Here is a 22,278-nt window from a genome sequence, read left to right on the forward strand (position 1 = left end):
GCACCCCACTAGAGGGCAGCCCCATTCAGGGCAAGGTCCTGTCCCCTCACTGGCACAACCCCAGCAGTGCTGCCTGCAGAAAGGCCACAGCCTTGCGACGGCCCTGGTCCTGATCAGAAGTCAGGATCTGCTGCCAGACCCCAGCCCTCCTGGTCCTCTTCTCCTTGGTGGGGGAGTTTTCCCCACTTCCATGGCAGCGGTGTGGGTTTTCTCATGGAAACCCTATTTTCTCCCCCTTGTTGTGGGACCCCAGGACTCCTGTCCCCTCTGTGGCAATCTGCAACCTTTGCTTTAGGTGGTCTCCAACTGGGGAATATCTGTTTCTCAAAACCTTCCTGGCTGTGCACTGAAATGCCTGGGAAAGAAAAGGGACTGACAAACAATTCTTGTTTCCACAGCCTTCAGTTGGACAGGTGGCTCGTGTGGATGTCAGCAGTAAAGTGGAAGTGGTATGGGCTGATAACTCCAAGACTATCATTCTACCACAGGTGAGGTCCTGTTCCAGCTTGTGATATCCCTGTAATTCTTAGCTGAGTGACAAGTTTTGGTTTTAAATCCTGGGTGCAGAGAGATTCACCGAGTAAGGGAATCTTGCTCTATTTATTGCTGCTTTCCCATACAGTAGGGTGGCTTCCCAATTCTGTTAGCACAAGAAAATCCTTCCTTTATCAGGAGGACCGGGCAACTAACTGGTCATCACTGCTCCTTGAATATAGAGGATAGGAGAGTATGGGCAGACTGTTGATCCCTTCACATGCTGCACTGAATGTTCACAGCTCTACCGCAGCCTGGCTCCTGGCCTTCAGCACCTGCTGCTTTGCAGAGGGGTTTGCAGAGCTTGGGGATTATCAGTTCTGACTTGAGCCCAGGTTCACTGCGTTGCCCAACTAAGGCACTGCTGAAAGACAATTGCTTGTTCTGTCTTGTTAAATGGCACTGTAGTGTTTTCTTTGGCTAAAGAAGCTCCTCCAGGAGCTGGGCTAGAGCCACAAGTTGTGACCTTAGCTAACCTAGGGATCAGAACCAAATCTCTTCCCAGGGTGGGAAGGGAAAGGAGTTGAATGCAAACTTAAAAATACAGGTATAGCTACACTAATCCACTTTACCCCATTGATTTGTTTTCTGCGTTGTTCTAAGGTTTTTGTTTTACTGTGTTATCTTATTCACTACTCCACATACAGTTTCATCCCATGTCTCTTGTTGCCTCAAATTAAGGCAGCCTAAAGAGAAGACCTGCTTCTGTAGGGTCCCATCTCCGTCACTGTGGCAGAGAACACCACTGCCTCTGCTGCAGAGATGCATTTGCAAGTGGAAAGTACTCGATCAAGATTTCTTTTTAAACCAAGCAGCTCTGCATTAATTACAGTAGAATAGTCAATGCCTGCACTATGGCAGTGGACTAGAGCATTACAAAGCAGGCTGCTGTCTCTCCCTTCCCCCTGTTGTCACATGTGCTTGGATCACAGGCACAATCGGAGGTCTGATGTGCGCTCCACAAAGGGTTGTTCTCACACTGCGGTGCTGGGGCTCTGCAGCAGCTCCTGCTGTGTCACGCCAGTCCCTTCGATTCTGCTCGTCTGCGTAATTATGGGAGTTGGGGAAATGTCAGGAGCGTGAATTATCAGTTGGTAAAACCATGATTTATCAATGTCTGTCCATGTGCCCAGAGACGAGCTGTCTGGGTGCTTTTTCTCAGCTCTAAAAATAAAGATGGCATAACTGGCTAATTAACTTTCCAACTCGGATTTGGATTAGCTTTGAGGGCAGGGAGTTTTGATGGCTTTCCCTGCCTGCAGTCACTTCTGTTGAACCCAGCTAACCTCTGCTGGCTGCCTGTTTCTGAGTGGCACAGGACTGGCTAAACAGTGCTGGTTCAGTTCAAGGCTTTGACAAGATGACTGAGTGTCCATGCGCTTTAGCCTCTGGGGTCATATCTTGCAAGATTAAGAGGATTCTTGGGCTGTCATTCAAGTGTCAGAAGCCTGTGGATAAAATGCTCCATCTTGTAACTCCTAACACAGCCCTATAAAGTTGTTCTTGCTCCCCTGCTTCTATGCTGGTGCTAGTAGCTGGAGTATGTCTGTAAGCCTCTGCAGGGGGACCTCATGAGAGACATAGCATGTGCAAAAGCGTGATTATGAGAGGTGAGGCTAGATGGAGTGTGGTGGGTTGTGAACCTATCGTTCAGCTTCCAGCAGTGAAGGGGGAAAAGAATGTTTTATGTAAGAGCTTATTCAGCAACTTGGGTTAGGCTTCATTGTCCCAGCAGAATTTTAAGCAGTAGTGACATACAACAGCTAAAGCAGTGTAGCAGGGCTCTGACAGCAAGTAGTGTGTGCCACAGAAGAAGAAAGCTGGTATGGGAATGTTTTCCTGGTTCCAGCATTGTCTCTGTGGAAGGACAGAGTGTGGAGGCAGCCAAACCAAGGCTCTGTGCCAACACATTTGCTGGTGCAGAAGCAGGACTAGAAACACTAACTCCATGCACAATACCCAATACCTTCTGAACTAGCTCTGCATTCAGAAACCTTGGGGCATCCAAGTCGCTGTTTGGTGCTCTCCTTGATGGCTGGATTTCAGCTACTGGGATGGCTGCAGCCCACCTAGAACTTGCCCTAGTTTTTCCCCAGTGCTCTACTTTGAAAGGTGGAGGATGGGGCTATGCTGATTCATAATCTGTGCTGGTCATGATGAGCATGTTACTCAGATCAGACACAGTCCACCCGCTATAGATGGAAGGGGTTGAAACAGCCCAACAAATTCTTGCTGGGAGTTCCCTTTTCATGGGGAGAACTGACTTGCCTGTGTTGAAAAACAGCTAAAACTCTGTGCTTTAACCTAACTACTCTGCTGTCTTTTGCAACTCTGCTCTTCTTTAGCACTTATACAATATTGAATCAGAAATTGAGGAGTCGGACTACGATTCTGTTGACGGCAGCACCAGCGGGGCATCCTCTGAGTGGGAGGATGAAAGCGACAGCTGGGAGACAGACAATGGCCTCATGGAAGACGACCACCCAAAAATTGAGGAGTTAGAGCCTGAGGAGCCGGCAGCAGAGGAGGTGAAAAAAGTAGAGGAACAAGTCCAGGGAGCTGTGGCTATGGCAGTTGCAGATCTTGCTGCAGAGAAAGCTGGCAAGGATGGAGCCCCGAAGAGCTTCAGGGAACTAAAGGAGGCCATCAAGATCTTGGAAAGCCTGAAAAATATGACTGTGGAGCAGCTGCTGACTGGCTCTCCCACCTCCCCAACTGTGGAGCTGGAAAAACCCACTCGGGAGAAGAAGTTCTTGGATGATATTAAAAAGCTGCAGGAAAATCTAAAGAAGACCTTGGATAATGTGGCTATTGCGGAGGAGGAAAAGATGGAAGCCATGGTGGAGACGGAGAAGAAAGAAGAAAAAGCAGAAGCACAGACACCAGTGAGGTCAGAGTGGCCCAGTGAGACACCAGTGCTCTGCCAGCAGAGTGGAGGCAAGCCTGGAGTCACCTTCACCAGTGCCAAGGGAGAAGTCTTCTCTGTGTTGGAGTATGCTCCAGGTGAGTGTGTCAGGTCAGGCCGGTGTGGGGTACTCTGTCCTTCATTGCTGTCCTGCAGTGTTTCTCATTCTCCAAAACATTTGCTTCTAAGGCCTTTTGGATTCAGTATCCTCTCTTCTTCCTAGTGCTTTTCACAGCTCATTAACTAGGGAGGAGAAATTAAGACAAATTCTGTAGCACAGTCTGTTCTGGGACCTAAACCTGGCTTTCAGATGGCATCTCTAGGCACTACTGTAACTTCTCAAGCCACAGAAGTGGGCTTCCCTTTTTTCCATGTTGGAGGGCTGTGGCGATCAGTTGGTTTCCATTACAGATACTTTCTTGAAAGCTGCAGGGTTTGTTCAGGCTTTTTTCAACGATGAATTAGTTGAGGAGCAGGGCAGGACCAGCTGGTGTTCTTGGGCTGGGTGTCCTTGGTGGGCAAGTGTCCTTGTTCACTTGTGCCAATGTTAATCAGCCAAAAATAAAAAAGAACATCTGGTTGTGTGGAACACTGGTGACAGCGGAGCCCAAGGTGCTCAGCAATCTAGCCGGCTGGGACAGACCCGAGAAGGAAAGGTGGCCAAACTGTTCTGAACCTGCAGGTGTATATAAATAAAAATGGGGAGCTATGCTTAGGTTTTGCAGAGGAAGGGTCATCGCTTTGCAGTTGTCCCGGCTGTGGGACAGGGCTCCTTGTTGAGGCACAGGGACAGTGTTGTGTGGCACCATGAGAACAGGGGGTGCAGGTTGTGGCTGCTGTACAGTATGGGAAAAAAACAAATAATCTCTAGGCTGCCTCCTGGCTCAGCACCAAAGCAAGTCAAGTCTTCCTGATGATACATTTAACACACAGATAGATTTGTCTTCACAAGGAACCTGTGACAGTTTCCAAAAGCATACTTTAATCCTGTTCTCTTCCTTGCTCCACAGATACCCATGCCTTCAAGAAAATGGAGTTCCAGCCCCCAGAAGCAAAGAAGTTCTTTAGCACTGTGCGGAAAGAGATGGCTCTCCTGGCCACCTCCCTGCCTGATGGCATCATGGTTAAAACCTTCGAGGATCGAATGGCAAGTGCCTGCTCTCAAATGCCTGTGTGTTAGTGCTGGGGTCAGCATCCGGATTGCTTTCTTTGGAATTCCCTGCTTCTTAGCCTTAATCCTTTGCATTAGAGCTGCAGGAATGTGTGCAGCATGTGAAATATGGCTGTAATTACTCTAAATGGCTGCTTTTGCATTCCCCAAGTCAGAGTGGCAGACAGCAGGGAGTTCTTCATCGCAGGAAGCCTATTTTGGGTGCTTTGTGCACGGGGCTGCCTGTCCTGCTGAGCAGGAAAGGCAGGTAGGCAGCCAGCAAGGGGCTGGTGTAACTAGTGAGCAGCTTGGGGATTGCTGGCTGTCCTTGAAGCCCTGCTTCAGATCCGAAGGCTCGGTCTGCTGTCAGGCTATAGTAGAAGTGCAGCCTCTAGGGGAAAGGTGCCCTGAGGTGTGTTGCTTGAGCTGACTCTTGCAAGGGCTGAGTTAATCACATCCCCTCTTTCCCCCTATGCAAATACAACCCTGCCAGGGTTTCACAGTGCCTGGCTTATATTGCCTTTCTCCACAGGATCTCTTCTCAGCACTTATAAAAGGGCCCACACGCACACCGTATGAAGATGGCCTCTTTCTCTTTGATATCCAGCTCCCCAACATCTACCCTGCTGTCCCACCTCTCTTCCGCTACCTCTCCCAGTGCAGTGGGAGACTGAATCCCAACCTGTATGACAACGGCAAAGTGTGTGTCAGCCTCCTGGGAACATGGATAGGCAAGGTAATGCTTTCATCCACCCATCCATGGGGAGCAGTGGTTGTGCCAGGCTGCTTTTGGAACAAGCTGCTTCCTACCAAGCCAAGAGTCGTGGGTGACTTCTGGGCTCAGGTGGTGCTTGAGCTGTGGGTGGCTTGGGCTTTGGGCTCTGTTTTAGATGTCTGGAGCAGGTAACTGCTGTAGTTTGGTTTCTTCTGGGACCATATTTGGCTCTTGTCTGTCCTTCCTTGATAAGAAGCCTGTGGTAAGACCAGCTGGGCTGTGTCACGGTTGGACAGAGCAGAGATGCAACATCAGCATGGAGTATTCTCCCATGGTTTGGATGCCTGTCTCTCACACTGTGGACAAATCTTGTAGTGTGGCACAAAGTCTAGCTGGAGATTTGGAATAAACAGAGCCAGGGAAAGTGCTGTGTTTTGGGCAGGTAGATGGAAAGGGCAGCTGGGGAGAGGTTGCAACTGGTGTCTGATGTGTAGGGTTACACTGTTCCAGGCAGAACTGGCCTGATGGGGTGCAATGCTGTCAAAAAATAATGCACAGATGGGTTGGTACAATGGGACACTAGCACATCGAGTGCTTGTTGAGTCAGTCCTTGTTCCTGCTGTAAGCCACAGGACCTTAGTGATAGGAATGAAGAGAAACTGGGGCCTCGCTTCACCTAACAGTTATCACAGAGCAAACTGATGGTGCTTCAGCCCTTTAACACATTTGTATGTGCATTTCAGGGGACAGAAAGGTGGACCAGTAAATCCAGCCTCCTTCAAGTACTCATCTCCATCCAAGGTAAATGCTCCTGCAGAGTCTGTGGGACAGGAAAATGCAGAGGGAGGAGGCGATGCAGGCTTGGGGGGGGCACACAATTGGGATCTGCCATGCCAGTTGAGTTAGTGCTGCCTTTTGCTCTCACCTTGCTGGACAAAGCAGTGTCCTTATCTCTCCAGTTCAGCAGCTGAAGCAGCTGCAAGCTTTTCTCATGCCTTGATTTTTGGCTGCATCCCAGGTCTCTGATACAATGCTTTCCTTCTCACTGCGACAGCTAAGCACAGAGCTGTTTTGCTTGTTATTCTGAGCTGACAAAGGTGAACTACTGTGTCCTCAGGCAGTTACCAAAGTTAGTTGAAGTTGCTAAACTGGGCTTCATTTGCAGGACTGTTTTTTATCCCCACTGAGTCACGCACCCATCCTACACTGGGCATGTTTTTGCACATGATGATGGTGTTTATGCTCCTTCCGAAGCAGAGAATAATCAGGGGTGTGTCTAGGCCAGCCCCAGGGCTTCCTGCCATAGGGCTTTGCCCTGCCATATCTAGTTTGGGAGCAGACAGACTAAATCAAATCTCTTCCTCAAGGCCAACTTTCTGTGTGGGGAGCCCAGGCATGTGACTTGAGAAACCTTTGACACAGAGCAAAGGCTCCTGCCTCGAGTCAGCAGGCAATTCCTGCTCCTCTGAAAGTCTCACAGTCCACCTGTATCCTCCTGTGCAGGAACGACACCATGAGAAAAGCCTTTTCTCATTTACAAAGCTGAGGATCCAAATTTAGAAAATGAAATGCTAAATGTTTTACTGGAGCAACTTGGTGCTAGTGAAAGATCTCTTCTCCCCTTCTTACTGCCGGGGCTTTGAGAGTCTCATGATCTCACCTCCACCAGCTCTAATGCAGTTTGTGGCAGGCTGCCAGCAGCCTGGCAGTATTGGTGCCATTGCTACATACATGTAATTACATTAGACCAGAAGCAAGCAGGAGAAAGCTTGGTATGGGTGTCTTGCCACAGTATTCACTTAGAACTGCGCTGTCTGATGGGACTATGCTGGACAGGATAGGACCTGGCCAGCTCAAAGCCTGTTACTGAAGATTGGCCTTTGTTCTGATTAAGAGGAGGAGGAAAAAAAACTAATTAAGAAAAAAAAGCTTTGGGTGTGTTTGTGGGGTTTTTGCTACGAGGGAAGGGAAAGGAACTGTGAAACCTTTCTCCTTCTGCCCTTTTGACCTCCTCTGCTGTTGTGTGCCTTCTGCATTGCACTCGTGGAAGACTACTCTTGCCAGCCAAGGATCTTGAATGCCACACTTGGCAGCATCCGAGATCCCCACTGCACTAGCAAAAGGCCACAGACTCACTCACACAAGTGCTCCCCTTGTGATACCGGTCCATTGCATCTTGCAGGTTCCTGGTGGTCCACCCTGGCCTCTGCTACCTTCTTGAAGTCAAAGCGTGGCTTCCATGCAATGTGTTCTCCTGCAGTCCCTTCCCTGCGCTGCCTGCTGCTGGCCTCAGGCTGCCTGCATCAGTGTGGCTGCAGGTGAAGCTGGCGTGATGCTATGACCCTTGAATCTCAACCACCTTGGCAGAAATCAGGGCCCAGCAGTGTCTGCCTTGTTTGGCAATTCACAGTAAAGTTCCTCCCTTAACCCCTTGGTCTCCCCTTCTCTTGGCAGGTCTCATCCTAGTGAATGAGCCCTACTACAACGAGGCGGGCTTTGACAGCGACCGGGGCCTCCAGGAGGGCTATGAGAACAGTCGCTGCTACAATGAGATGACCCTGATCCGAGTGGTGCAGTCCATGATGCAGCTGCTGCGCAGGCCAGTGGAAGTCTTTGAACATGAAATCCGTGAACATTTTCGCTGCAATGGCTGGCGCCTGGTGTCCCGCATCGAATCCTGGCTGGAGACGAATGAGCTGGTGGAGCGGAGCCACGAACAGGCCAATGGGGCAGATTCTGCCTCCCTTCACTCTGCCTGCGGCACCCTGGCCGAGAGCCCAGGAGACAATGCGGGGTCGCTGGGGGAGTACGGCAGCAGCTCGGAGCAGGGGGCTGCCGCCGAACTTTCCGACTCCGCACTCGACGGGAAGGAGGAGCTGGACGAGTCGGAGTTCACGACCTCGACGCCCAATGCTGGTGATCTCCAACAGTACTCAGACTCGGAGAGCACAGGCCAAGCCAGGGGGGTAGACCTGGCCAGAGACCGAACGGACGAGGGGAAGGCTGCCCAGGACTCTGCCTTGCAGCCTAGTGTGAAACCAAAGAAAAGGAGAAAGAGCTACAGGAGTTTCCTTCCGGAGAAGAGCGGTTACCCTGATATTGGGTTCCCCCTCTTCCCTTTGTCCAAGGGGTTCATTAAAAGCATCCGCGGTGTCTTGCAGCAGTACCGGGCTGCCTTAGCAGGGGCCAATATCCCAGAGTGGACAGAGGACAAATAAACCATCAGGTTAGGGACAGGCAGGTGCAGGGGAGAAGGGAAAGCAGCAGAAAGGAAATTGGCAAACGCTGTTACCAGTAAACTGGCTTCTCCTTCCAGCTTTTCTTCCTCAGCTTGGTTTGTTCCAAAGAAGGTGGTAGGCTTGATTGCTCCTCCGAGGAAAGGTTGTCTAAGCATGAATAACTCTTTGCCCCCAGCCCTTCTTCCTTCCCTCTGTCCCATGTACGTGCTCCTCTTGCGAGTTTGACCCTGCAATGGTAAGATTTGAGACCTGCACAGAAGCAGTCTTGCAGCCACGTTCCCTCTGCACTTTCATCTTGGGGCACCTTTCCACACAAGGACTCTTCCCACCCAGCACTGCACCCAGCAGTTTGTTCTGCTGGGGCTCAAGCCAGGAGAAGTCATTGCTGTAGTATCTGGAAGTGAAGGGCAATGCCCTCCCAGTCTTTCATTTTTCTCTGCGTTACCATGGGTTTTATGAAGTCTACCCCAGCTTATATGTACTTAGACATTGGATTGTGTTTGCATTGAAGTTGTCTACACCATATGGAGTTGCTCTAGTCTTAGTTGTTCACCGATAGCTACGAGTTTCTTCCGATCAGGACTTGGTAGGCAAAACCAGAGCTCTGCGCTAGCACTTGTGCTGCCCTGGTAGTGCTGCAGGGTTTCCATCCAGTTCTGTAGCTTCTGGTCGGTCTTCTGGAAGCAATTCTAGCCATCCCCACTTCTTTTTCTCCAGGGTAAGGCAAACTTCCCTTTCCCCACCATGCATGCCTGTCTTCTAGAAATACATGGGATTCAGGGTTCTGCCCTTATTACTTAGGTATCTGCGTCTTTTGTTCCCAGCCATCCTGGCTGTCACACAGCACTACATCTACCCCTGGATCTCGTCCTCGCCTGGGCAGGCGGCAACGAGTGATCTTGGGGTGTATTGTAGATCTAGCAGCTAGTCTGGATGGTGAACCTGGCATGGCTGCTGCTTCTCCGTCGTTCAGCTGTAGATGGGTTTTTCGAAGCTGTTTGAGTCAGGGTACCCAAGGGAAAGGAGCTGTTGTGTCGTGACAAAGTCCTGTTGTAGCAGCAGCAGTTTGTGACCGTTCCTGTGCTGTTACTCAGCCAGCAACTGGAGCACGTCAGACACTGATGCGGACTGTTATCAATTCCTTCCCTTGCCAGCTGTTTCCCATGGTGGCCTGGGTCCACTGTGGCCGGCAGCGTTGTGGGCACAGCACATGCTATCCCTAATCTCAACTGCAGCACTGCCGTGCCACTTTGGGAAATGGCTGGTGGGATCAGCCCGTGTTTCAGCAGCAAGAGAGCTGTCTGAGCTGGTGACCGTGAGCACTTTGAAGCAGTGACTTGCCAGAGTCTCCTGGTTAAGACACCTTCCTGAAGCCTCTTTTTCTGTGTGCACGCACGCACTTGCACTTCTGGAGCTGGGAGATCGCACTCCAGCACTATTGCATTTGCCCAATGTTTAGGCATTGGAGAAGCACCCTCTTAGCATCCATGTGGAGCACAGTCTGTCAGGGAGAGTCTGTTGGTCCTTCCAGCCAGCACAGGGAGCCGGTGGTGCCAGGCTTCCCAGGGAGGAGTTGGGCTGAGCGGTTGCCTCTGCCAGAACTAAGGATGGAGACAAAACTCTCCTTTGCTCTTGCTCAATATGGCTGTCTCCCTTCCCCCCACGCAGGCCAGGATCTGGCCTTCTCGTTTTGAAATGGAGAACAGCAGGCAAATCTCAGCACGTTTGCGCAGTGCTTTCTGCTCCTTGAAATGCCAGGTCTGCACCCACTGGCCGAAATCCCCTCACCCAGCTCCCTGCGCCTGTGATTTCCAGCTGCCCCTGTGATGCTCCAGAGCCACGAGGCTGGCTATGCAAAGCCCTTCTCGTGTCACCACCCACTGCTGGCATTTTGGAGGGCATGTCCTGCTCCTGGCACTCTGGAGGAAGCAGAGCTTAGCTGTGAACAAAGACCTGGGCTTGCAGAGCTCTCCAAGCATTGGTCTGTGGGTGGATGGCCTGTGGAGCAGCTCTGGCCCTGCTCTGGCAGGCAGGAGGTCGGGCAGTGTGGCAGACCCCCATCTGGGGTGCAGAGAGATGCTCTGAGCCACAGGCAGGGCAGTGTGAACTGCATGTGTAACTCACAGCCGCTTTCTGGCTGTGGCTGGTGCTAAATGAATGAATCCCCTTTGAGCAAGGAGCGGGGTGTCTCCAAGATATAAAGGGCCGATTGGGGCAGAGGGGCGAGGCTGTAGCTTCGGGGCAGGGGAAGGGCAGGCAGAGAGGCTTGTTCCGCAAATGATTAAACCTCTTACCCGACAAAATTGCGGTTGGTGGTCTACAGACGCTGACTTCCTCTGTCCCCTGTGCCGGGCTGTGGCTGTCCTTAGCCCCACCAGCCAGGGAGGGAGGGAGAAAAAACCTTTTGGGGCCGGGCCAAGATGGGGATGGAGGGACAGAGGAGCTCCAGGGTTCCCTGCTTTGCCCACCCTTTGCTCTCTGCAGCTGTCATCTCATGGGGAAGGCGGTCAGGCTGCCCACCCGCCTGGGGAGGAGAGCAGGCAGCCAGCCAGCGCTGCTGGTGTGAGCTGCTCGAGTCCTCCTCTTTGCCCAAGAAGTCTCTTTGTTTCTTCTGATCTTAATCAAGAGCTTTTGCACAGGTTCCTGGGGCTTCCTACCGACGAGCTGTGTATTGGCCTTCTGGGAAGGGGACGCTACTCCCGGGCTGCCGCTACCCCTGCCATCGCTCGCTCTCTAGCTGGCTGTCCCAAACCGAGGCGAGGCGTGCACGGAGGTTTACAAATTTTCTAAAGCTTTTGATAATGTGAAGCTCCTGGGTGATGAGGTTGGTGGTGAGCACACTGCAGCTATGTAATTTTTTGTGTATGTATGTAATATTTAAGGGTAACAAAATTTAAAAGGCTAAAACCTTAAAAAAAAAAATTAAAAACACACAAAAAAAGCCAAAGCATGATGCATATTGTTAGCCTTAAAACTGGCTACACGACTGTGTGATGTACAAATGAGAGCAGCCTGTAACTGTTTTAAGTGCTGGGGTTGGGGAAGAAGCATTACAAAATCAGTTTGTAGCCTTGATTCTGTACAGTATTTAATGAAAAAAAAAAAAAAAAGACCTGACTATTGAGGCCATGCTTAGAGGTGTGTCGTTCACGTGCAGATGTGGATGCTTGGTTGCTTACGATATATGTATAAAGTGCTGTGTGACCATTAAAACTTTTTTTACCTGCAGAATTTTTTTTGTTTGGCTAACCAAGGTGTAATAAAGGAGGGAAGATGACTTGCCATTAAATTTTGCCTCTGTGAGTAGTTCTGACTGTTGTCTCTTTCTTTTCCCCCCTCCCTGCCACGCTTTTGGCACTTGCCCCATCTCCGGCGTGCATCCCTGCGCCAGGGTCTGGACTGGACGGGGTCCTGCTGGCTGAAATCAACGGCACGGAGAGGGCAGCAAGTCCCGAGGGAGCCAGGCAGATCTGGCAGCGAGGGGCTACCCTCATGGGTCTGTATAAACTAGCTCCCCGAAATCCTGATTCACGGGGCATCTGTCGGGCTTTTTTTTTTTCTTCCTTATTTTCCCTGCTTTTTGCTGGCACGCAGTAAATGCAGGCTGCCCGGCGGCTCGGCATGTGCTGCAGCACGGCTGGTGGCTCAACTGGCAGCTGCCCCAGCAGACGGGGCCAGACCCTGGGGCGAAGCAAAACCCTCTGCAGATCCCCCAGTCTGGCAGTGGGATGGCTCATGGGTGCTGGTACTGCCTTCCCAGCCCTTACCTCAGCGCACAGGTAAGTGTGTGATGAGATGCAAACGCAGCCATGTCCAGGCTGCAGGGGCCAAGGGACTCCTTGCACCTTCTGGGTGCTGGTGAGGTGTTTAACCCTCACTGCTGTTTGCCCCCGTGGCTGCCCTCCCTCGCCCCCCCTCTGCCTGCAAGGAGAGGCTCGATGGGTGCCAGTGCAGGCAGAGGAGATGGGCAGTGATGTCAATGTTTTGAGACTTAATAGCTTTGCTGGAATTGTTCAAAACCAGCAAGCATCTGCCTCTTGAGGGGTGCGTGGCAGCTGCTGCCCCCTCCTTCGGGTGTCAGGAGCGAGGGGCTGCGTGGGGGGAGCTGTCGGGGGCTGCCCTGGAAGAGCCCGTGGCTGCTGGCAGATGGGTTTTGGAAGCAGTTGGGTCAAGGAAGAGGCTTGTGCAGCAAAACTGGGGAAAGGGAGGGCAAGGGAGATCTCGAGCAACCTGCTGCTGCGAGCAATACAGCTGTCCCTGGGAGAGGCCCGGAGGAGACTCCAGGGAGCCTTTCGGGTGCTGCAAACCCAAGTGGCTCAGCTCTGGTGAACTGTCTCACTGGACCGAGTCAGCCAAGAGCTCTGAGCGCATCCCCTGCCCTGGGCTCTCCCTGCAGCCTCCTCCAGCAGCGGTGGCTGTCCGATGTGGTCAGAGTTCGGCGAAGCGTTGCTGAGCCTGTTTTTACACCTGGCCCAATGCCACGGGGGAAATAACTTTATTGTGGGAGGTGGTTCCCAGCTGCTGCCCGCCTTGCTGGCCCTGGAGCGGGAGCTTGGCTCCCTATGAGCGAGTGGAGCCGTGGGGGGCAGGGGGAACAATTGTGCTCTTCTTTCCTGGTTCTGCAATCCTAATTGCATAGTTTGTAGATGAATAAATGCAGACAGCCACCACTGTTTACTCTTCTGCTTTGTACTCGAGCACTGTAAATGAGGTTTAATTACTGCAGTTTTATACCAAACAGCCTGAGTAATGCCCCCCCAGGCAAGCCCCTGGGCAGGGACCTGTTGCAGGGCTCCAGCTGGCCCCGGGCTGCCTGGGAAAGGGGATGTGTGAGCTCCCCGTAGGGCCCCTGCTCCCGGCAGAGAGCCAAACCTCTCTGCTCCAACAATCCCCTCCTTGAACCTCTTCTATGACCCTTTCCCTGCCCTCGCTCGGAGGAACTGAAGCATCCCCAAGCTGTCCCAAAGAATTGCTGCGGGGCTGAGCTCCCTGGATTCAATCAATCAGCCCCGGTGTGAGGCTGAGCGGGGAGGTACCAGCACACCCCAAAACTTGGGATGCCCCATGTCCTACCTCTATGGTATCTCCCCTGAGAGCATCTTCTGGGGCCATCGCTCCGTGCTGCTTCTGGCCCCAAGATGACAGTGGTCTGGCAGCGCAGGCAGGATGCTGGGGAGCGAAGGGCCACGGTGCTGAGCTAAATCCATCCTGACAGCCGCGTGGCCGGGCTGCGTGTGAGCCCAGCCGGGGGTGACAGCACCACAGCCCTGCCCCTGACAGCAGCCGTGAGCTCAGATTTAAAACCCGGGGGGATTTTTTTGCAAACGCTAGATATTTATTGCATTTCTCACAAGAATAAACTCTGCTTCTACGGGAAGCTTTGGGTAGAAACATTCTTAAAAAAGTCAATTTGCTGTACTGGATATATTGGTCCTGACCATCCCTGGGGGTTGGCACTGGCTCTGCAGCAGGGATGCGAGCAATGCCACCGTGTGCATTTGAGCTGAGGAGGGGATGGGGCTGTGCCGGCGCAGCCGCCCGCGGCCAGGACCTTGTACCGGGATAAAACACGCTGGCACCGAGTACCTGATTGGGCTCGTGGCTCATTTTTGGGACAGCACCGGTGGCTGTCCGAAGGGGATAAAGCTAAGCACGGGGGCAAGCGAGGGGACGAGCAGCCACGGCCCCGGAGAGCTATTGCTATGGGAGGAGGAGGAGGTTCCTGAGTGGGAGGAAGGCTCTGCCGCCCTTGTGCTGGGCCGTGCCGGCAGCTCAGCGCTGCGGGGTGCGGGGGGAGCCTGGCAGCTCAGGAGCCGCTGAGGATGCGGCAGAGGCGGCTGTGGATCTGGCCCTGCACGGGCTCGCAGGCCAGCACCTCGCCGTCCACCGTCATGATGCCTGTGGCCGCCCGCGGCTCCAGGCGGAAAGCCCGGACGGGGACGTAGCGCAGGTGGGGACAGTTCAAGTCCAGGTGGGTCCCCCTGGCCATGGCCAGGAAGATCTTCAGCAGCGCCACGCGGCTGATGCCGGCCTTCAGGTAGAAGAGGTGGATGCAACCATCGTGCAGCTGGGCCGCCGGTGCCATCAGCAGGTTGGTGCCCAGGTGGGACTGGTAGATGGCGTAGACGGAGACAAACTCCTCCTCGGGGACCACCGTCCAGTGCGCCGGCACCGGCTGGCACAGCGGCACCAGCAGCGAGTCGGTGGGCAGAGCCCCCGGCGCTTCCGTCCCCGCCGGCGGCAGGATGCGGCCAGCCTGGCCGTTGGTGACAGGCGCGTGGGGGTCCCTGGGTGCCGGGGGGCTGCCCTGCTCGGGGACAGCGGGCAGGTAGGAGAGGCGGCCCTGGTACACCCGCAGCTTGGCCAGGCACTGGAGGGTGCCCAGGGTGAAGCGGGCATTGCCCAGCCAGCGGTACTTCTCGCTGTCGATGTCCACATCCGAGATGAAGCCCCAGCCGAAGCCGAGGAAGGAGAAGAGGCGCTTGCCCGAGGCAGTGCTCAGTGAGACCAGGTCCATCTGTGTGTGCAGCCCCTTGCACAGGATGAAGGTGCAGTTCGTCAGCAGCTTCTTCTTGGCGACGTGATCGTTGCTGCAAGGGATGGAGAGGGTGAGTTTGGGCTGGACCCACCTCAGGGCTGCTCCTGCTGTCCCAGCATCCATGTGCAACCCTTGCCCCTCTATCATGGTTGGGATGTATCCCAGCTGGGTGACGGCATCCCTTAGGGACAGTTGCTGGGAGAGGGTTTGCTGGGGGTGGGAAGAATAAAACAGCTCCTGAAAGAGGGAACCGAGTTGGGGCTGCTGGGCCAGGGCAATCCTGCTCCCCTCCGCCCTGCAGCGGGATCAGCTGTGCCCCAGGACGGCTCCTTTGGAGTAAAGCCGTGTCAGAATCAGAGCTCAGAGAGGAGAAAGGCTGTGGGGGGAGCTGGGGACGCAGGGATGCAGTCATGCTCACAGGGACCAGCTGGGGCTGTGCTGCATCAGCCTGTGGGGAGGTGGGGACCCAGGTGGGCATCCCTGTGCTGGGCACCCCAGCACCCCTCCCCTGGGCTGGAGCCACGTGCAGCCTTTCGTTTCCCTCATCCCCCCCGCCTCGGTGCCAGCGCAGCCCCGTGTGCTGGCCGGTGCGGTGCTGGCAGCGGGTGCCCCCGCAGGGTCGGGGCTCACCCTGCGTAGTGGTTGATGGAGGCGGCCAGGGCGTTCCCGGAGCCCCCTGGCAGGATGCACAGCGGCTTCTTCATGGTCTCCTCCCAGTCCGGCCGCTCCATGAGTCCGTTCACCACCTGTGGGGACAAAGGGAGCTTGTGGCGCCTGGGAGCAGGCAAGGAACCCAGCGGCCCCTGCCCAGACCCGGGGGGAGCAGAGTCTGTGGTGCCCCCGGCCAGGGCAGGACCGAGGCCACGGCTGCCCTGCTTTGATCCGAGCTAGGTGCCATCTCTCCTTTACCATTCCCTGCCTGCCTTCGTGTCTCAAAGCTTGGCTTCTGCCCCAGGCACCCCTCTTTTCCCAGCTCTCTGCCCATCCCGGCCGGGGGGATGCCCCACAGTGCCCCTCACCTCGTAGAGCAGCCCGTCCCCGGCCATGACCACCAACGTGTCCCACTGCGACAGGTCCTCGTCCCGCACCTTCTCATGCGCATGGTGGGGTCTCTCTGCGGGGGAAAGTGGAGTGAGTCGAGCATCGTCCTCTGTCCCTCTGTCCTGCCTGCTGCCACCCCTCAGACAGTGACCCCAGCCCCGCTGTCCCCACGGGGGTTCCAGCGAGGGATGCAGGAGGTGAGGCAGTCACCCCTATGGAGTCCAACCAAGTCACCCATCATGTTGTCCAAACCAGCCCCGCAGGAGCCAGAGCTGCAGTGATGCTGGGGGTACGAGGCTCTCGGAGGAACCCAGCCCGGGGTGGCAGCACCCAGTAGGATCCCAGGAAGGGAGGAGGAGGAGGTGAGGGAGCCGCTCATGGACTCACCAGTGATGAAGACGGTGGTGGCGATGTCAGCCTCGGCCAGCATGGGCTGCACCACCGCCTGGAAGTCCTCGAGCGCGCGGCCGGTGCCGCTCTGCGGGTTCAGCAGCACCAATGCACGGCAGGGCCGGGGCAGCACCCCATAGCTGTCACCTGGGCGGGGGGGAGATTGGGAATCAGGGTGGTGGGGCCGTGGCACCGCCCAGGGAGGGCTTTCCGAGCTGGGGCAGCATTTGCCATGGCCCCACAGGAAGGGGAGCTGCCCCCGATCCCCATAAGCTCCCTAGGCTGCATCCCGACCCAGAGGCAACAGGAGGTGAGCAGGGATGGAGGATCCCATTAATGGGAAACCAAGGGAGGTGGCAGAGCTGGGGACATGGGGTCCTGCAGGGACCTTGAGCTCTCCTGCAATCAGCAGAGATGTTTTATGCCCAGGCTGGAGCCCCGCAGCAACCCAGCGATGCCACAGTGGAGCTGGGGCTCTACAGCACCAAGCATCTCTGTGCATCCCAGGGCCACGGGGCGCTGCTGGCTGCATTTTCGGACATGCCAAGGAAAGAAAGGTGGAAGCGAAGCAGAGGTTTGAAGCCCAAACACCCTCAGCTGTGAGTTTTCCCTGCTGAACCATCATAAGATGGCTCAGTCCCCCAATGCACAGGGAGCCAGGCACGCGAGGGATGGGGGCCAGGGGGACTCGAGGTCCCAATTCCCCACATCCACCCCAGATGGAGCGGGGCCAGAACAGACACCTGTGCCGGCAGACGGAAGTTTCTGCTTCCTCTGCTCCCCACGGGGCTCAAGTTTCGTGCGCGAGAGCCCCAGTCGGGCTGTAATTACAAGCCTGGCGGGGGTCTGCATCCTTCTGCCCCTCTGCCTGCTTCCAGCCCCCCCACATCAGGGGATGGGGTGAGCCCAGGCTGCAGCTGCCTTCCCAGGAGGAGTGATCCGATGGCACCCAGGGGAGCTGGAGGCAGCATGCTTGTGAGCAGGGCCCCTGGGTTCTGCCTGGGCACCCCATGTCCCAAAATGAGCAGGGAAGCCTCAAGTTCCTGTAGTGCCTCTGGAAAGCCCCAGCCCTGCAGGGTGAAGCCAATTTTTTTGGGGGTGGGAGGGGTGTTCCCCACCAGCTCTGGGCCTCCTAAACTGTGATCTGACCCCCAGGGGTATAGCGGGTTCCCGCCTGGGTGCGTGGGCTGTGCAGGACAGCGTGGGGGCTGTGCCTGCTGACTCAGCAGAAATAGCTGCTCCGTCAGGAGCTGAGTCACAAAAGCAGATGATATTTCCCAACGCTGCCCCAGGGCCCGGAACCCCCCTCTAACCCGGGGCAGGAGGTCTGGGACCAGCTGCCCATCCCCCAAACCTTCTCTGCACGCTTTGATTCGAGCTGTTTGACACACGGGCAGCGTTTTTACAGCTAAAACTCCTTCTGTCACCCCCACTGGGGATGGAGGCAGGGAGAGGGGAGCTGGGGTAATGGAGGTCCCCACGTGTGCTACCTCCCTGGGGTGACACCTGGCATCACACCGGTCATGGCCACGCTGGGGCTTCCCTGCGGGTTGGCAGAGCTCCACGAGCTGCCCCGAGGGAAGACATGCCTGGAGCATCCCATCTCCGTGCCCATCCCAGCCCTGGGGAGCACACAGAGCTCTGCTGATTTCGGCGCCATCAGGTTGATTTTCTGTCCCTGGGAAGGATCTGGTGAGGCTGTCACCCTCCGGGCCACCTCCTTGTCCCCACACCGGCTGCTTGGGACCTGCCACTGAGTTCACAGCAAAAGTCCACCCGTGAGAGCTCCATCAGCCAAGGCCGAGCCTGGGTCCGGGCGCTGGCTCTGGGCCGGCTCTCCCTGCTGCCGCCCAGGGCCGGGGGAAGCCGCCGGCTGCCCCCCACCCTCCCTGGTCCCTTATCAGTGGGTGCCAGACGCGAGGGGACCAGCTGCCCTCAGGGATGGTGGTGAAGCACTGCGAGCAGAGGCTGCCCCAGCTTGGGTCAGGGATAACGGGCAGCAACCCCAGGGTTGGGCTGGCCCCACTCCCTGCACTCCGGAGCCTTCCCCAGTCACTACCAGCACTAAAATCCCGTTGACAAACACAGCTGAGCCCCCAGGACAGAGGGTTCATGGTCAAGCCCCAGCTGCAGGAGGCAGGTGATGGGGGGCTTTTCTCTCTCTTTCTCCCCCCGCCCCAGCCCTGGAGGGTGCAGAGCGAGAGCACGAGGCGCTTCAAGAACCTAAATGCAGTGTTTTAAACCCACAATGTTTCTAATCAGCCACGTTGTTTCTGACGTGCACACAGAGCTGCAGCCAGGTCTTGCCTGAAAATCCTGCCTGGACCCGTGGCTGCTGCCCCATAGCCTCTGCTGGGCAGTGGGGTACGGCTGGGACCCCGAGGACCCGCTCCTTGGGTGGAGGGGGGAAAGGCGAACGCTGCTCAGGACACAGAGGGATGCCGTCACACCATCACAAGGGACAGATTGCTGGTACCAGGGTGTGAATAGGGATGGGGATGTGATCCCGGTGCGGGACCGGTGACACCAGCAACACTGTGCTCAACCCAGGCTCCCGCGGCAGAAGTGGAGGGTGCCGGTTCAGAGCCGGAGCCCAGCAGCAGCAATGCTCTGGCAAAGGGGACAGATTTCTGCAGAATCCCTTTCCTTTGCGCAACACCGGCTGGCCCCTGGCATCTCAGGCAAGGCCTAGCCACTTCCCGGCACAGTGCGGCTGCTTTCAACCTCAGACGCTGACCGGAGCAGACACTGAGTCAGCAGGAGGAAGGGGCTCCAGCTGCTGCTAGTGCACAAACTCTGCTCTACCCCCTTTGCCCACATCCCCCCATGGGACACTGGTCCCAGCCACGCTCAGGCAGGGACCACGCTGCCGCAGCTCCGCCATCAGAAGCCGCAGCTGCTCCGTGGTGTCCCCGCATCCTTCTGGAAACTCTGTGGGCACAAGGAACAAGTGTGCCAGGCTGGCAGGGGACCCGGTGACCTGGGTGGCGTGAGGCTGGGCCAGACTGGGGCACGCCTGCTGCATCCCCTCTCCGCAGAGATGAGCGCGGCAAGGAGGTCCCCCAAAATGGGGGCTTGTGGCAGGGCCAAGTCCCGCTCGCTGCCGACACGCCGTGACGCCGTGGCCATTGATGGCAGCTCAACGGCAGCTTCCTGCTATGGCCGGGGGCTAGATTTCCCCACCAGGACACAAGCCCAGATTTCCCCACCAGGACACAAGCCCAGGGGCGGTTTGCTCCCTCCCGGCTGGCTGCAGGGTGGGACAATTCCCTGCACACTGTGGGCAGCCCCAGCTTTGGGGTTATTCATTGCTGAGGGACTTTTTTTTTCCCCTTGGGGTGAAATAAGGAGGAGGAAGCTTCCTCCCTGCCGTAGCTCTCCCCAAGGCTTTTATCCCAGGGGATGCTGGAGCTGAAATGACACCGGGATGAGATCGCCGGTGGCTCCCCAGATCTGTACCCCCCCCCCCCCGCAGGGATGGGGTGACAGGATTGCTCCGCACGGACTCGCATGCAGCTTCCTGACACGGCCTTATCTGTCCCGCACAGACACGTGAGGGTGCGTGTAAGCGCAGGGTGTGGCGAAAGGCATTTTTAGCTCTGTCCCAAACTGAGGGAGAAGGTTTGCAAATCCTGCTGGCCCTCAGCTAGAAAAATAACTGCAAAATCCCGCACCGCCTTCTCCCGTCCTCCTTCCTCGGGTTCCCCCGAGGCCCCTGCCGTGCAATGAGCTGCTCCTGCCCCAGCACCCTCGCACGGCCTGCTAAAAGGGCGAGGGTTTTAAAACGCCTGGAGACTTACAGCTGCAGAGTTCAGGCTGGAAATAGAGCCGAGGAACTGGTTTTGCCCTCACCCCCTTCCACTGGATTTTTTTTTATTCTTTAGGAAGAGTAGCAGAAAGTTGTTTTGTAGCTGCAGGTCATGTAAAAAAGCTGCATTTTAAAATCCAGGCAGGGAGAGCTGGGCTAAATGTGATTTGACAGGATCCCTCTAACCGCATGCCTCTTAATTTCCAAGTCTGATCAGTGCGACTGGACAGCTAAATAAATGAAGTAGTGCATATAATTGAATCTCTGCTCAGATGTTCAAATATATGCCAGCCTGCCCTGCCCTGACTGCAGGAGCTGGAGGACTTGGCCCCCTGTGCCAGCCGCTTCCCTTCGAGTTGGTGACAGCGCCCGGGGCAGGGGGGAGAGGGAACTGAAACCCGGCCCCCTCCGTGCTGCCCTGGGACCCCGCTGAGCCCTGGGGGGGGTCCCGGGGGGATTCGCCTGCTCCCAAGTCATGGATGGGACCTGCGGGTGCCTGGCTCCCGTCCTGCCTGCATCAGCAACGATGACTTTTTTTTTTTTCTTGGTTAATGCTGCCCTTTGGAGCTTTGCTAGTTATCGAATCGAAGCGATACGGGGGGGGGGGGGGGAGGGGGGGGGGCGGGAGGGACCGTGCAAAGGGCCTCCGTGGTGCCACCACGTCCCCGCTGCCCCTTCGATTTAAGGCTAAAAGGGGGGAGAAGCCACCCCCGGCCGCGGGGCTGTGCACAGGACTGTCCCCGTCCCCCGCAGGCTGCGGGCGGGGGGCGATCGAGGTGACCCTGCGGGGATGTGGACCCCCCGTCCGTCCGTCCGTCCGTCCGTCCCCGACCCGTCCCTTCGGGGCCCGAGCACCGCGCAGCGCCAGCTGCCAGCCGCGTCCCCACGCCGCCCCTCGGGGACAGCCGTCCCGCGTGGGGACGGGCAAGCGGGACCGGGCGGACCCCACGCCCTCGGGCGGCTGCTGCTGGCCCCGGTGCCGGCACCCCCCACCCTCCCACCCCCGGTGCCGGGGCTCGCTCCGTCGGGAGCCGCGGCGTGAGCGGCGACGTCTCGACACTCACCGTCCTGCGTGGGCACGGCGGGCACGGAGAGCTCCCGGATCCTCCGGCTCCAGGCCTGGGCGACGCGCAGGTTGCCCTCGGCGTCGGGTCCCGGGCAGACGCGGAAGGTCCGCTCCAGGCGCTGGCGGGCGGGCGAGCCCCAGCGGGGTCCGCGGAGGGGGTAACACACCACGGAGAAGCAGGCGGCGGCGGCGGCGGCGGGGAAGGCGACGGAGCCCACGCAGTCGGCCAGGCGGAGCGCGGCGTCGGGACCGGGCGAACCCCCGGAGGAACCGGGGGGACGCCGCACCTGCAGCTCCCGGGCCGTCAGAACCAGCGAACAGGAGGCGGCACCGGGGGTCGCTCCCGCACCGAAGATCCCTTGAAGTAATACCGGGCCCCCACCGGGCTCCGGGGGAGCGCGGCGACCGGCGGCCATCGGCGGCGGAACGGGAGCGGGACGCACCGGGGAGCGCCGCCCGCCGCTGACTCGCTGCTGACACCCGCCGCGCCGCCCGGCAATGGCAGGCGGGGCGGCCCCATTCATAAAAATTTAACCCACCTACCCACCCACCGGCCGGGGGGGCCCGTCCCGGGCTGCCCCGATGCGCCCCCCCCCCTCCATCCCCGCAGCCTGCCTCAGTTTCCCCAAGCGCCGCCCCGCGCTCCGGGCAGGGCTGCGGCCGGCGGCTCCCCGCTGCCTCCCCACGGGCGGCCGGGGAGGGGGGGGCACCCGGACTGCCCGGCTGGAGCAAGGCTCTGTAGACACGCGAGGGCAAAGCACCGCCGCGGGTTTGCTGTGGGTGGCTCTGCCCTGCCGGGGTGGGTGTCCCGCGTGGGTGCTCCCACGGTCCTGGGGATGGCACGGCACCGACCCACGCTCGCACCGGGAGACCAGCGGCAAAGCACCGGGCA

At 57.0% G+C, this 22,278-nt stretch overlaps 2 protein-coding genes across 4 annotated transcripts in view; one reads left to right on the top strand and one right to left on the bottom strand.

Annotated features, from left to right (window-relative positions):
- Positions 1–11,849, top strand: part of UBE2O (ubiquitin conjugating enzyme E2 O) — a 67,517-nt gene extending 55,668 nt beyond the window's left edge. For all 3 annotated transcript variants that reach the window (XM_075044940.1, XM_075044941.1, XM_075044942.1), the window contains 6 exons: positions 399–488; positions 2,880–3,537; positions 4,450–4,586; positions 5,122–5,325; positions 6,048–6,105; positions 7,759–11,849. In XM_075044940.1, the coding sequence (XP_074901041.1) occupies positions 399–488; positions 2,880–3,537; positions 4,450–4,586; positions 5,122–5,325; positions 6,048–6,105; positions 7,759–8,522 (1,911 nt within the window). In that variant the 3' untranslated portion in view covers positions 8,523–11,849. The remainder of the gene's footprint in view (positions 1–398; positions 489–2,879; positions 3,538–4,449; positions 4,587–5,121; positions 5,326–6,047; positions 6,106–7,758) is intronic.
- Positions 11,850–12,914: 1,065 nt separating this feature from the next.
- On the bottom strand, positions 12,915–21,914 carry SPHK1 (sphingosine kinase 1). The gene is made up of 5 exons (XM_075044943.1): positions 21,385–21,914; positions 16,510–16,659; positions 16,101–16,195; positions 15,712–15,827; positions 12,915–15,133 (listed from the first exon to the last, which is right to left on the bottom strand). Exons 1-5 carry the CDS (start codon positions 21,908–21,910, stop codon positions 14,350–14,352), a joined length of 1,671 nt encoding a protein of 556 aa, XP_074901044.1. The 5' UTR covers positions 21,911–21,914; the 3' UTR covers positions 12,915–14,349.
- Positions 21,915–22,278: the final 364 nt, after the last annotated feature.

Source organism: Buteo buteo, chromosome 13, assembly GCF_964188355.1.
Source record: "Buteo buteo chromosome 13, bButBut1.hap1.1, whole genome shotgun sequence".
NCBI lineage: Eukaryota > Metazoa > Chordata > Aves > Accipitriformes > Accipitridae > Buteo > Buteo buteo.